Raw genomic sequence first — 15,295 nt, 5'->3', positions numbered from 1 at the left:
ACAAACTCGCAAGATGTTTTCGTCTTGCGAAGCAAGCCCATAGGGAAATTCGTCTTGCGAAGCAACGCAAAAACCGAAAAACTCTTTCGTCTTGCGGGTTTTTCGTTTTGCGAGGCATTCGTCTTGCGGGGCACCACTGTATTTATTCATTAAAATATGTCTAGCAAAATAATTTTGGGCTTATTTGTGTGGCAGGCTGTCAGGGCTATTATGCCTGTAAATTTCATCCAGTTCTGTGAAAAAGAGGGTGGGGGGAGACTTCCAAGGGAGCCTATTCCACTGACAGTAGAATGTGAAATCTGGTAGTACTGTATTTACCTTAGGTATTCAGTTGGCCCCAACCACCTAAACATCTGTCATAGGTTTGGGAAGTGTTGAAGCTAGTTTCCATATTATTATATTTACCTTACTGTATATATTATATATTTACCTTGTGAAAGCTAAGGTAAATTCATTTAGCTTTCATAAGGTGATATCATGCTGTTTGCCCACTAATGGAAGGAACCTGACAGCAGAATGGGGAGCAGGGCCAATTTTTACCATTGCAGGCCCCTTTTCCCCCCTCTCTAAATTTGCTCTGGAGCATTCCCTAAATATGAAACTGGTTCTAATGTTACAGGTTTGGGACTTTTGATGCCTAGAATCTTGAATTTTCCTTTCATACTCTATGTTTAAATGTTTTGGAGGTTGTCCTTGGGCAAGAGATCAATTTATGAATCTTTCAAAGTGCAACATTCAAAATGTTAGATTACTGTTACAGTATTTATTTATTTATTGTGTCTATCAACTTTGCAAAACTGCCTCAACCTGTCACATTCTTACAGTTTTCCGCTCCTGAAGTTGTTATATAAAATACAGATTTTTAAAAGGGAGTATGGTAGGGTTTGAAATTGTTTGAGGGAGATCTGCAACTGCATTAATGGTGAACAGCTAGGCCAGTCTTTCTCAACGTTGGACCCACAGCTGTTGTACTACAACTCCCATCTTCCCTAACTAGCAGGACCAGTGGGCAGGGGTGATGGGAGTTGTAGTCCAACACCCAAGGTTGGGAAAGGCTGAGCTAGGTGATGATGCTATATCTGTCACTCTGTAAACATTAACGTAAAATTAAGCAACATATTTTTCTCCCCATCCCGCCCTGGGCTGGATACAAGAAGATGGTACTTGTTGGGGGATTTGTATAGCATTCTCTGTTCCAATTCTTTCCTTTTGATGAAAATCAGTAGCTCTTTACCCAAGGTATGAACTTTCCCACTAAAAAGTTAGGGATTCCCTGTGATGCATTGTAGGATATGAGAACACTTCGCCCTTAATTGAAAGTATTCCCTTTTCTCTGTGAATATCACAGTCAGTGACTTCTCTTGAGCAGCTAATTAGTGCGATTATTCCGTAGCTGCATTAGTTTCACCGCAAAGGTTTTTTCTCTTGTTTTATCAAAAGGATCAGTCTCCCTGGGAATGTTTCAACCTGACAGGCCTGAAACAGCAAGATGGTCATCATTCTCCACCCCTACCCCCATCCTTTTGGGCGGCGGGATGTTGGAGGGAAAAAAATAGTTCGGTCTGAAATGTGGGTTTAAACCTTTTTTTGGTCTTAAAATACTCACATTTCAAACTACAGATTATTGACATGAAGAATGAAAATACGCTTATTTAGATATGTTAATAATGTACAGCTCTGGATGTTAATTGGGGAGGATGAGACTTTGCTCTGTTTGTCCATCTTTTATGCCTACTGGGGCACTCTTAACAATTTCTGTCCCTATTTGGGGTTTTTCTCAAAACTTACACAACTTTTCCCTCCTAGAAATGAATCCTAATTTGTTTTCAATAGCAAAATCTATAGGGATAGAATCCATGGAGGTCCTTAATATTACCTACCTTTGCTGAGAAATTTGTATGGTTCCCTGGAAGTGATTACAGTGGTACCTCAGGTTAAGTACTTAATTTTTCCGGAGGTCCGTACTAAACCTGAAACTGTTCTTAACCTGAGGTACCACTTTAGCTAATGGGGCCTCCCGCTGCCGCAGCGCCGTCGGTGCACGATTTCTGTTCTCATCCTGAAGCAAAGTTCTTAACCCAAGGTACTGTTTCTGGGTTAGCAGAGTCTGTAACCTGAAGCGTCTTTAACCCGAGGTACCACTGTACTGATTAAAAGGGAACCATAGGCTGAACTTCATTTTTTGCAGAGGTGGAAATGCTCACCTAATGTTCACTTCTGAAAACACACTTATTTAAATTTCTATTTTAATTGCATATATATATTAGGGGTGGGTTTTAGGGACGCAGGTGGCGCTGTGGGTTAAAGCCTCAGTGCCTAGGACTTGCCGATCGAAAGGTCGGCGGTTCGAATCCCTGCGGCGGGGTGCGCTCCCGCTGCTCGGTCCCAGCGCCTGCCAACCTAGCAGTTCGAAAGCACCTCCGGGTGCAAGTAGATAAATAGGGACCGCTTACCAGCGGGAAGGTAAACGGCGTTTCCGTGTGCGGCTCTGGCTCGCCAGAGCAGCGATGTCACGCTGGCCACGTGACCCGGAAGTGTCTCCGGACAGCGCTGGCCCCTGGCCTCTTGAGTGAGATGGGCGCACAACCCCAGAGTCTGTCAAGACTGGCCCGTACGGGCAGGGGTACCTTTACCTTTACCTTTTATTAGGGGTGGGCAGTCTATTGATACTTTATCTCTTATCTGTATGAACTCCAGACCGCAATAAAGGTTTCTCATACACACACACACACACACACACACACACACACACAATGTCAAACCTTGGTTGTTGAACGTAATCCGCTCCGGAAGCCCATTCGGCTTCCAAAATGTTTGACAACCGAGGCATCGCTTCTGATTGGCTGCAGGAGCTTCCTGCACTCAAGCGGAAGCCGTGTCAGACTTTTGGCTTCCAAAATACATTTGGAAACCATAACACTTACTTTCGGGTTTGTGGTGTTCAGGAGCTGAAACGTTCCAAAACAGAGGCATTTGGGAACCAAGGTTTGACTGTAGACTTAAACTCACTTTCAAGTTCAGTGAGTGAAAAGTCACCCCACAACTTCTCCCCTTCACATAAGTGGCAATCACCTTCTTTGATTACATGCTGTGAAATCAGTGTGTGGTACTGGGTTACTTCCATTTTTATATGCTTTGATGCAGTATGCCAGCAGATTAAATTTAGACCAGAATACACTTGTGTGCTTGTTTCCTGGAGGTCTTTTAAGAGATTTAGGCTGAATCTCTGATTTACAATAGTCCTAGGATTGTGTTGTTGTCTAAAGGTCAAAAATATGCTCGTGGTGATTGGCCATGACCCAGAAATACATGCAGAGTCCATGTGCTTTCTCAGGCAATAACTCCCTTGCAGAATATTAATAATAAAAAGCAGTTTCCATGTTTGTCATTTTATCAGCTGTGAGGGTGCATTTCTGCCTTACTACATGAAATCAATCAAAACAAGGGACCCAGAATGGTAATTTAGGGTGCAGTCCTATACCCAATTTCCTTTGAAATCAAACCTTTTTTTTTAGTAGTAGACATGTATAGGGATTGCACAGTTGATTTGATTGTTTTGAAATGGTTAGCTCCACCACCAGACTTTTTTGACAAAAAGGAACCTTGCTTGAAAGGAGAGAAAAATATAACTTATTTATATATATATGTCATGGATGCTTTAGCTGAGATTCCTGCATCGCAGAGGATTGGGCTGGAGGGGTCTCAAGGTCCCTTCCAACTCTACAATTCTAATGATTCTATGATACACGCACCTAAACTATAGTGGTTATAAAATCATTTGAGTGCTTACCACGCAGCAGTATTTAACTATGCATATCAGAGCTGTGCATTAAGTTTTGAACGATTCGTTCAGAGTTGAACTTGAAAGGGAAAGGTATGAATTTTACATAACCAGGCTGCTAAGACCCACTGACCGAGCAACTAGTTAAAAATCTCAGCCCGTGCTATGTATGCTTTGACGAAGATTCCCTTCCCCTGGCGCATGTGCTCCCCCCCACCCCCAGTGCAAGTCTACCGAGTCCAGCCATTGCAATTGATGAGTAATGGAACTATCTGTGTCTCCTGGTCTTTTCCCCCAGCAGCTCTGAGCACCCTGGAGCTTCGAAGCCCCCGCTAAGCTCCTCCAGTATGACATCACGGATTTTGCTACGACAGCAGCTCATGCGTGAGCAGATGCAGGAGCAGGAGCGCCGAGAGCAGCAACAGAAACAGCAAGCAGCCCAGTTCATGCAGCAGAGAGTGGCGCTGAGTCAGACACCAGCCATCAACGTCAGCCTCCCAGCCAGTCTCCCTCCTGCTACTCAAGTGCCAATGGAAGTCCTCAAGGTATGTGAAGTTTCCAACGTGGGGCTCTGGAGCTCCATTAAGAAGGTTGTCTCTCTCTCTATACAATTAGCACGAGTGTTTCTAAAAGTGTTTCACCTGTAACAGTGCGATCAATTTCATCGCCCGTTCCCTTTTTGCAGCTGCTGTGCTTTTCCCCAGGTAAGTCTAACCTGGGCCGGGAAATGAAAGCTACGTTTTAGAAAAAGAAAAGCATTTAAGAACAAAAAGGGTGAGTTTTTCTTCAGTTGAAAAAATGGATGTGAAACACACGGTTTTAAAAACGGCCCCCCAAATTTCAGACATTTAAAAACAGAAGGACTTACCCGAATTCTTGCATTTTCAGATTTCCTGGTTTCTGTGCAATAAGTGTTAAGAAAAAAATACCGGTGAATAGCTTTGTTCAGAAACTTAGGAAAGATCCCCCACAAAGGATTGTTTCAGAAAGCCTTAATCTGGAATACGGTCTTTTGCTGTTTGCCACTAGTAATCCTTTTTTGCTCAAATGACTTCATTTCTTTTTGTAGCTTTTGTGCTCCTTCCTCATCCAGTGTCCTAATTACTGGGGAGAATCTGTATCTGGAACAGACAGAAATGCAGACTTCTTCACTTCACTGCAGTTGGGTTAGACCAGCTACCGCAGAGTAACGCAATTAATTTTAAGCGACACTCTGAATTTGAAAATAATTTATGTAACTCAAAAATTCAGAAGAGATGCTGCAATTGGATGTTAGTTTTACTCCCCTGCTTTTGCACCTGCGACATATATAAACTGTATTTCCCCCACTTAAATTGATGGTTGGGTAATTTTCACTGCTGTGTGTCCATATGTGTGCTGCAATATAGCAATGCCTATGGCTCTCCAACAATATAGTTAATTGGGGACTTTAAAAGTAAAGCTTAGTTTGCAAATGCAGAGAGACTACTTCAATTAAAGCAGTGGTGGGGGAGCCTGTGGCTCTCCAGTTGTTACTGAAATACAACTCCCATCAGCCCCAGCAAGTAATATTAGTGGCCAGGCATGATGGGAATTGTAGTTCAGCACCATCTGGAATTCACATGTTCTCCGTGCCCAGCTTAAAGCACATTAACAAATATTAGCAATGGCTGTTGTGGTGGCATTGGTTATGTTAGGTGGCTAAGCAAGGTCACAGGTGAATTTGCAGGAGTAGACCCTACATGTCTTTGTAGAATCAGGTCTGAGAAGGTGGCTGCACAGGATCGTATTCTTGGAACGTGAGATGTGTGGGATAAGATTTTGATGGAATGCAAGGCAAGACCATGGTCTAGAAACTCCACAGAACACTTGTACTGCATCTAATACACAACCTGATCTTTTGTCTTGTTCCTTGTTGGGTAAAGCACTCTGAGAAGGTTTTGTCATCTTTTGTGAACTCGGATGAAAGTACATGATTCCAATGAAAATAAATGGGCATGTGGATATATGAGGCAGCCTCATTCCGAGGCAGACCTTTGCCAGTTCTGCTCACTAATAGGGGGATCTGCAAAATGTGCCCCTTTTTGTAAACCAGGGATCACCAACAGGCAAACTTGGAATTTTGAGGGAATGTTGTCACTGCTCTGAAAAAATGCTGCCCCAGAGGGTGTCCATTCCCAAAATGGCTACCTCCTTAATATATTTACATAACAAATGAAGCTGTTTTATACAGTGTCAGACCATAGGTCTACTTAGGTCAGTGTTGCACTCCACAGGGTCTCCAGAGACAAAAAAAAAAGAAGAAGTTCAAGTCTTTTTATCCAAAATCCTTCTAACTGGAGAGGCTAGATATTGGATTGGGGACTTGTTGCATGTAGGTTATGAGCTTGATTTCCATTCCATGTGTGGACTGTATGGGCTGCATCCGTTTCTTGTAGTGAAGTGACGGCAACTAATGACCATTTATTTATTTATGAGATTTATACGCTGCCCTTCATCAAAAGATCTCGGGGCAGTTCACAGAGTAAAATACAGGATTAAAAACAAGAAAATAAGTAAAACAAAAACAGCCAAACAATAACCCCCCTAGAGCATGAGTCTGAAATTAAAACTTTTAGAGGGTGTGAATATTTTTGTGCATAAGTGAACAACCTCAGTGCATGAGATTTAAAGCTTTGCAGTTCATTTGTTTAGAGTTGGAAAATAGTTACCATAAAGTCTTTGTGCAGAAGCTATAATTAGACGCTTTAGATTAATGTAGGTTTTAATTCTATACCGTAAAATCCTGCGGTTAATCCTTGAACTCTCTTGAATTCAGCAGGGGCCTGCCTGTCAGTTCTGATCTGAAATGGTTTGTCATCTCTTTCTCCATCAGTCTGATCTTGACTATGACAGATCTTATGCCAAAGTAGGGACTGAAAGAAATGTTGTAAATTCTTGCTGAGTAAGAGTAAATTGTAACTGACGAGACCACCAAGTGATTTGTCTATCCAATAAGCAATATGTCCACCCAGCATGAATTTAATATTGAAACACTACAGGGAGGTCCTATGCATGTCTACCAAGAAATAAGTCCTATTGAATTCAATAGAACTTGCTTCCAGGTAATCGTGTGTTGGACTGTATCCTATGCAACTAGAAGGAGCGCTAATTTATGGACATGTGCAATTTAGAATTAGATCTGAGCCAAAATGCTTTCCTATTTTTATCTCCCTAGTTTACAGGCTCCAGAACTTAGAGCACTTTCGGCTATTTGGGAAGGATACAAAAAGTGGTGAAATTTGCAGTGAATATCAGTAGCAATGTTGCACCACAACATTGCTATGGTTGGTTGTTGGCCACCATGTTTCCTTTTCATGGGAGCCGGTATAGTGGTTAATAGCGGTAGTCTCATAATCTGGTGAACCGGGTTCGCGTCTCCGCTCCTCCACATGCAACTGCTGGGTGACCTTGGGCCAGTCACACTTCTCTGAAGTCTCTCAGCCCCACTCACCTCACAGAGTGTTTGTTGTGGGGGAGGAAGGGAAAGTAGAATGTTAGCCGCTTTGAGACTCCTTAGGGTAGTGATAAAGCGGGATATCTTCATAGATTACTGGTGTGAGCATTCCTAAGGACAATTATTCCTGCTCTCTGAGAATCCTGAAAACAGAAACACAGTAACCTCCAGCCACTAAGATGTTGGGGAGCAAAATTGTAGCTCCCAAATCTTGAAATAGATGGTGGCTGCAATAGACAAGATAATATGAGGTTTGGGGGTCATATTTCACTCCCCAAGGTCCACCATAGTTTGAACTTAATAATTCTTTTAATAGAATTTCATATTGGCTCTAATTCTAATAATTACAATGAAAACCTTCGGAAGAGGCATGATTGTTGCAAGGTGGGAGCTGAGTCTGAGAGAATGGGGCTTCATCATTTGAACTGGGGACTTCCTAGCCAAGACATTTTGGCACCTGAGGCGGGCCCCAAAATGACACCCTCCTCCCCACCAGGGAAGAAAGGGTGAGGGAAGATCTACATCAGGAACAAGGGAGGAAAGAAAGATGGACATCAGGATCTGCTACTCTGGTGGATCCTGCTGCCTGAGGCAGTTGCCTCATCTTGTCTCATGGGTGGGCCGGCCCTCTTCCGGGATCATAACCTTTTTTCCCCTTCAATTTTTTTTATTGATTTTCACAAAATTATAAACACACAAACAAATAAAGAAACAAACATAAAACATAACCTTATTAAAGCTAATCTTATTAACATTGTTAAGTGACTTCCTCGTATCCCCCTAGTCGAATTTCAATGCATATCATTTTAACGGTTTTCCAAATCAAAGTTCTTATAAATTTAACTTAATCACTTAACATCTTTCTATCTTACCAATTCAGCATTAAACATATTAATTCACCACATAACTTGTTTAAATCCTAAGCCTATCTGGTAATTGCAAGCTTTTTCCAGTTAATTTAACTTAATGTATTTAACTAAATAATCATTAAATTTAATCCATTCTTCCTGGTATTCGTCCTCCTTCTGGTCGCGGACTCTTCTGGTCAGGTCGGCTAGCTCCGAAAAATCCATCATCTTCATCTGCCAATCTTTCACAGTTGGTACTTCTTGCATTTTCCACTTCTTAGCTAATAAAACTCAAGCAGCAGTTGTGGCATACAAAAATAATTTAATATCTTTCTTGGGCAATTCCAAACCTGTTATTCCAAGAAGAAAGGCCTCTGGTTTCTTTATAAATGTATATTTCAACATTTTTTTCAATTCATTATAAATCTTTCCCCAGAAGTCTTTCACCTTGGGGCAGGTCCATCACATGTGATAAAAAGTACCTTCTTTTTTTTACATTTCCAACATAGATTATCACAATTATGATACATCTTTGCTAGTTTAACAGGGGTCAAATACCATCTATACATCATTTTCATTATATTTTCCTTTAACATTGTACATGGTGAACTTAACCCCTTTCTTCCACAATCTTTCCTAATCCTCAAACATTATGTAATGTCATACATCTCTTGCCCAATCTATCATCACTGATTTAACTTCTTCATCCTTTGTATGCCACTCCATCCTGGGTCATAACCTTAGCCACTATATAGCTGAATTAATCAATACACTCTGAAAGTCAAGTGAGATCAAATGTTAATGCCTAGTTCCTCCAACAAAAAGTATGTGTTCCAACAGTGCGATAGGAATCTGGTTTTGAAACCCAATGGGTGAACAGTTTGTGAGGGCCCAAGAGTAACATAATGTGTTAGATTGCTGAAGCTAAGCTGCATATCGTGTCTCTGTGTATGCAATGTTAATATATTAAGTTAGTGCTGCATGCAGTTTCAAAAATGAATTTCCCAAATTAATTTAGGAAACTAAATTTCCTATGCTAAACTAAAATTGTTATCAGTGGAGGAAGTTAAAAAGATGGAAAACCCATTCCAGTTACAGTGTATTCCCATACAGTAGTCTCCTTATCACATGTCAAATAGTTTTGCTGCCATAAACACTAGAAACTTGACTTTTGAAACTGGAGAACTTCTGAAAATGTCAAGAAAGTCTTATGGATCTTGCAGCTGAAGATTCTTAGGGCCACAAATTGCTTGCATCGTCTGGGACTACCTGCTCTGTGTACCCCTTCACTATGGGTGAAATCCAGTGTCTGGAACAACTTGATCCAGTAGAGGTATCCACTAACATGGAGAGATAAAAACAAACAAGCTAATGTTGTGTTGTCATGGCTGAATTCTGAGTCAGGGATGTCTGGGCTAGCGAAAGGGGGCTGCTGGTATTTGAATTTGTATTTTTATTTTCTGGTCAGTGAATAGGAGTATTGTATGGTGGTTTGTAGCAGAGCACCTGCTTTTCAACCGGAAGGTCCCAGGTTTAATCCCCATCATCTCCAGGTAGGAGTGGGAGAAATCCCTATCGGAAACCCTGGAGAAGCCATTGCCGGTCAGTGTAGACCAGTGACAGCCAAACTTGGCCCTCCAGCTGTTTTGGGACTACAATTCCCACCATCCCTGACCACTGGTCCTGTTAGCTAGGGATGATGGGAGTTGTAGCCCCAAAACAGCTGGAGGGCCAAGTTTGGCCATCACTGGTGTAGACAGGCATGAGCTAGATGGACTCGTTACCATCTGACTCAGTATAAGACAGCGTCCTATATTCCTATATTGGTGTGGTTTTGGGTGGAGGATTTGGTTTGTTTGTCACCATGCTGCCAATGTAGTTATCGCTGTTATGGAATGGGGGCTGTTACTTATTTTTGTTTCCTAACACGCCGTATGAAATGTTTTCATTTGATTTTTCTTTTCTGTTGTATTTATGCATGTGTCCTTCAATGTCAGTTGCTTGGGGACCGCCTAGGTGACTAGTACGTTTCACAACAGCAACATTTGCTGATTTGCACTGCGGTGACTAGTACGTTTCACAACAGCAACATTTGCTGATTTGCACTGTGACTCGTTCCCCAGGTCTTTTTTGGAGGTTTGCTGTGGAGCCAGTGTGGAAGGTGCCATGGGGTGCTGGGGAAACTGTCTCCTTTCCTCTTACATTAGCGGGCGCTTCTGCTGGATCAAGAGCCATTCCACAAGTGGAGCAGCAGCAGGGGGTTTCATGTATAGCATATCATGGCCATTCTCCTGTCCTCCTTTGCTGGCAGCACATTATGGCATCTTAGTCTTCCTTGCAGTGTATACTGCCATGTTTCTGTAGAGCAAGTGTGCGCAGAGTGTGTACAGCCTAGTTTTCCTGTCTTCTGCGATTCATGCAATTAATGCCGGACTAGGTTTACCATAGTCTCACCCTGGAAGACACGCTCTGCAAGCAGAAGGTCCCAGCTTCAGTTCCCAGCATCTTCAGGTAGGGCTTTGGATGTCCCCTGTCTGAAACCCTGGCAAGCTTCTGCCAGTCAGTGTAGTCAAATACCAAGCTTGTTGGGACCAATTTTATACCAGGCAGAATTATTGAGCACAAATTAGTTATATTTTCACTGGTAAGAGATTGTGTGTGTTTGTGTGTACGCACACACATAGAATCATAGAATCATAGAGTTGGAAGAGACCACAAGGGCCATCGAGTCCAACCCCCTGCCAAGCAGGAAACACCATCAGAGCACTCCTGACATATGGTTGTCAAGCCTCTGCTTAAAGACCTCCAAAGATGGAGACTCCATCACATTCCTTGGCAGCAAATTCCACTGTCAAACAGCTCTTACTGTCAGGAAGTTCTTCCTAATGTTTAGGTGGAATCTTCTTTCTTGTAGTTTGGATCCATTGCTCCATGTCTGCTTCTCTGGAGCAGCAGAAAACAACCTTTCTCCCTCCTCTATGTGATATCCTTTTATATATTTGAACATGGCTATCATATCACCCCTTAACCTTCTCTTCTCCAGGCTAAACATGCCAAGCTCCCTTAGCCGTTCCTCATAAGGCATCGTTTCCAGGCCTTTGACCATTTTGGTTGCCCTCCTCTGGACACGTTCCAGTTTGTCCTGTGCTCTTGCTTTGTAAATTAAAAAAAACCCCTGGATAGTTAAAATAAATAATTATGAATAATGAAATGTAGATGTTGAAGGAGTGTCCAGCACACCCTTGGCTGACAGCTATAGCTGAACTTGGGCTTGGATTTTGACAAAGTTGAAAGCGCTCTCTCTTTTTTAACTGAGAACGTTTTCAAAAATGTGTGTAAGGAGCGAAGCTTTCTCCCCCTCAGGCCCCAGGCTGTGGCTCCTGTGCCAGAATGTCTTCAGTTGTGATCCCTGGTGGTGTTTTTTCTTTTTAAATAAAAAAGCACTGTTCTGTTTTGAAAGACAGAAGATTAGCAAAGAGATTTGTGAGCTGCCTTAAATCTCATCAGGAAGCAAATTAATGTCTCTATCAACTTTGGGACTGTTTGGTAGGAAAACCTGACTTTATCCCAGTTACAGAGGTGGTTACATCACGCCAAGAATGCAAGCATGTGGAACGTAGTGTTCCCCCCCCCCTAAAAAAAAAGATATGCAGGGATTATGGAAAGGTATGTTAATGAGGCTATGCTATGCCAGCTAGAGTATTTATAGAGAACGCTGTTGTACAACTAGCAACTCTGTGCCAAGAACAAGGTGCACACACATACACATTTGATTTTCCACTGGCTTCTCATTCCTGTTGAAACCCCCAGTATGGTCTGGGGGACCCAGACATGATATGAAGAAGATGCAATTTTTTTACCTTTTCCAGGGACTATTTCTATTGGGTCAGAAGTCAGAAGTTTCAAACCCTGTTCCCAGCTCTCAAACCAGTGCAGTGCAAGAGGCTATGCGATGGATACCCTAGCTTAGTCGGCCCCATTCATCCAAGCCCTGATGATTGCCTACTGTCTACAGCAGGCACGGCCAAACCTTGCCCTCCAGCTGTTTTAGGACTACAATTCTCATCATCCCTGACCACTGGTCCTGTTAGCTAGGGCTGATGGGAGCTGTAGTGCAAAAACAGCTGGAGGGCCAAGTTTGGCCATGCCTGGTCTACAGGATTATCGTTTACCTGATACTGCTCTTAACATACTTTATAACACGGTGAAGTAGAAGCCCGCATCCTATGCCAAGCTCTGTGCTAAGAATGGTTTGCTAATCAACACCCATTGTATTGTGCAAATGGTAAAATTATTCAGTTCCAGTGTCAATGTTTCCAACTGTGATCATTTCAAATAGGGTCGGTATGTTAAAATGAGTCTTAGTTGAGAGATGCCCAATACTTAATTCAGAAATGTGTAGAATGTTCCCTTGAGGCAACCACTCCTTCTTATGAGTTGGTCCAAAAAGAATTGCCAGGTTCTTAAGAAAGACACCAGTAATCATCAACCTAAGCAGCTGTACACTGTAGTGTACAGTGGAACCTTGGTTCCTGAACTTAATCCGTTCTGGGAGTCCGTTTGACTTCTGAAACGTTTCGACAACCAAGGCGCGTCTTCCGATTGGCTGCAGGAGCTTCCTGCACTCGATTGGAAGCCATGACCGGCTTCTTAAAAGGTCACACACTCACTTCCAGGTTTGCGGTGTTTGGGAGCTGATTTGTTAGGGAGCCAAGCTGTTCGAGTACCAAGGTACCATTGTACTGAATTGGAGGCACAATCAGTAGGACTTTGCGTTGACATTTCTCTGTGGGAGCAGCTAGAGAGCAATACGGAGCCAGGCATATCTAAGACTTTTGATGATGATGATATTTATTTATACCCCACCTTTTCCCCTGACAGGGAGCCAAGGCGGTTGACAGATAAAATGAGAACAGCTCATTGCTGTGCTGAAATAACACTGAAGCAGGTTGTTAACAAAATCTGGCTAATGGGGAGTTATTTATTTCAGAAGAGGCCTGCATGCCTCTCCTCTTAATAGCAAAACAGGCTTCTTCCCTCAATAACAAAAGCAGAAGAACTGGGGGATTACGCAAGGAGTGCCATGTGACAGGAACAGCCAGGGGTGAAGCAAAAATGGGTGGGTCTGTTGCCATGACGAAAACATGGACAACTCATGTGGGGCCCAACTGGCAGGCAGAAGGCTGGTGACAATGTGTCATCAGCAAATAGCATTTGAAACCCTTTGCAGCGTCCTAAACAGTTGGACTATTGATTTCAGAGAATCACATTTCCAAGGGATCCGAAGAGGGCAGCATAGATATCTCATTAAACATTAAATGATATTTCTGTACACCTGGCTTTCCTCCTGTTTCTCAAAAAAAGAGAGCTGCTAATGGAAATAGAGCAATAGTTGGGTTGTTATTGCCCCACTGTCATGATCCTTGAAATTGATGTTAGAAGCTACTAGAATGTTCTGGAAACACTACTGTGTTTGGAACTGTAATTGAAATTTATCATGTATCTCAATACTGTAATTGTGAGTCCATATTCTACAAAGATGGTATAGTTCATGATCTTTTAAATCTATTTTTTTTCACATTTCATTTGTCCCTCAAGTTGCTCAGAATATGGTATACATGGTTATCCCTTTTATCCTCACAACACCCCTGTGAGGTAGGCTAGAGTGACAATCCAAATATCACCCACTGTAGGGATTCGTTCTGGATTTCCCTCAGCTCCAGTGAAGCCCTCTAACCACTACCCACACTGCCTCTTAAAACTAAATGCAGCTCAGATATCCTCTGCTGCTACATCTTCTTTTTAATTATTATTATTTTTCAGATAGCCGGTTTGGGGAGCATTATTTTCTTCAGAGCTTAACCTGTAGAATGACTGGATTGAAAGTGACAAGCCAGAGACATTCCTGCCATTCAGGAGAGGCTTAAGGAATTTCTTATTGGCTAAATTACAAATATGTAGCATTTTGCCCAGTACTACATGGCGATTTCAGCCTGCTTGACCGTGACAAGATTAGCGTTCTCGCTCTCTACCCCCAACCCCTTCGTAATGGTTGTGTAAAAAAAGAAAAGAAAAGAAAAGATTAAGTTGTACCAGGCAGAGATGCAGAAAGTGTGTAAAACCCAGGTCTTTACCTTGAATGATTCTCTCTTTCATTCATTTGGTGCCTTAATTAGCCCCCATGTCCTTTAACCTCCTGAGAAATAAATAAGGGGTTAGATTTGGGTGGGGGAGAGGGATCAAGACACACACTGATTTTACCACACACCACTAGATAATACATCAAGGAATGTTTGCAATTAGCCCAACCTCTCCCATTTCAGCTTCATTTCATAAAATTGGCTGCTTTAAAATAATGACCGCTCGACTGTGATTGAGGTGTTTCATAGGCATAGCTGAGCTCTTAAACAAAAACAATACTACAGTGCATTTATAAACCAGACTTTAGTACTGCAATATTCTCCCTTTAAGAGTGGCTACTTTTGGATAATTACCCCCTCTCTGTGTTTGTGGTCTTTCTTGCTCTTCTCTTCTTCTACACCAGAAATGGAAACCTTTGGCCTTCCTGGGATTCAACTCTCATCACCTCAGATTTCTGACCATGTGTGGTATGGCTGAGGGGAATTGGACAATTCTCCAGTTGGAGAGACATAGAAAGTGGAGTCCTTGCTTAATCGGTATTGGGACCTGTAGTTTTTAATTGTAGTTTGCTGTCCTGGCCTCCTTGAGGACAGAAATTCAATAAATAAATAAAACCTGTTCATAAATAATCTAGAATTGGGGATGAGCAGTGAGGTGGCTAAGTTTGCTGACAACACTAAGTTGTTCAGGCTCATTAAAACTAGAAGTTTGCAGCGTCTACCTAGGCAATGAAGTACTTTCCCCACCCATGCTGGCCACTGAATCTCCTTGACCAGGAAGGTACATAAAACGGCTTCTTGTTGCAGTTGAGCCTTTTGCCCAAGCAGCATTCTCTTCCTGTGCTGTGGTGCCTTCCTCTATCCTTTTCCAGGCCTGGCTTTCTAGTTTGTTCCTTTATCCTGCGTTCTAGTTTTTCCTCCAGAGCTGACATGCTCTTTGGTTCCGACTCATGGCTTTGTCCCCTGACGCAGATGCTCCTCCTCTTGGCATCCAATTGACAGCAATTGACAAGTCTTCCCATTTAGGTTTCTATAAGTTTCTCATTTGTTC

The 15,295-nt window shown here is 42.4% G+C and overlaps 1 protein-coding gene across 11 annotated transcripts in view; it reads left to right on the top strand.

The window, feature by feature from the left end:
• MITF (melanocyte inducing transcription factor) overlaps window positions 1-15,295 on the top strand; it is a 138,683-nt gene that overhangs the window by 86,615 nt on the left and 36,773 nt on the right. For 6 of the 11 annotated variants that reach the window (XM_083724484.1, XM_083724479.1, XM_083724488.1 and 3 more), the window contains exon 2: window positions 4,080-4,326. In XM_083724484.1, coding sequence (XP_083580610.1) covers window positions 4,080-4,326 — 247 coding nt within the window. Of the gene's footprint in view, window positions 1-4,079; window positions 4,327-15,295 lie in introns of those variants that run through there. The other 5 variants (XM_083724486.1, XM_083724485.1, XM_083724489.1 and 2 more) reach the window with 1 other exon arrangement.

Source organism: Podarcis gaigeae (assembly GCF_964106915.1).
Source record: "Podarcis gaigeae genome assembly, chromosome: 2".
Taxonomy (NCBI): domain Eukaryota; kingdom Metazoa; phylum Chordata; class Lepidosauria; order Squamata; family Lacertidae; genus Podarcis; species Podarcis gaigeae.
This window is presented reverse-complemented; position numbering and strand designations above follow the sequence as displayed.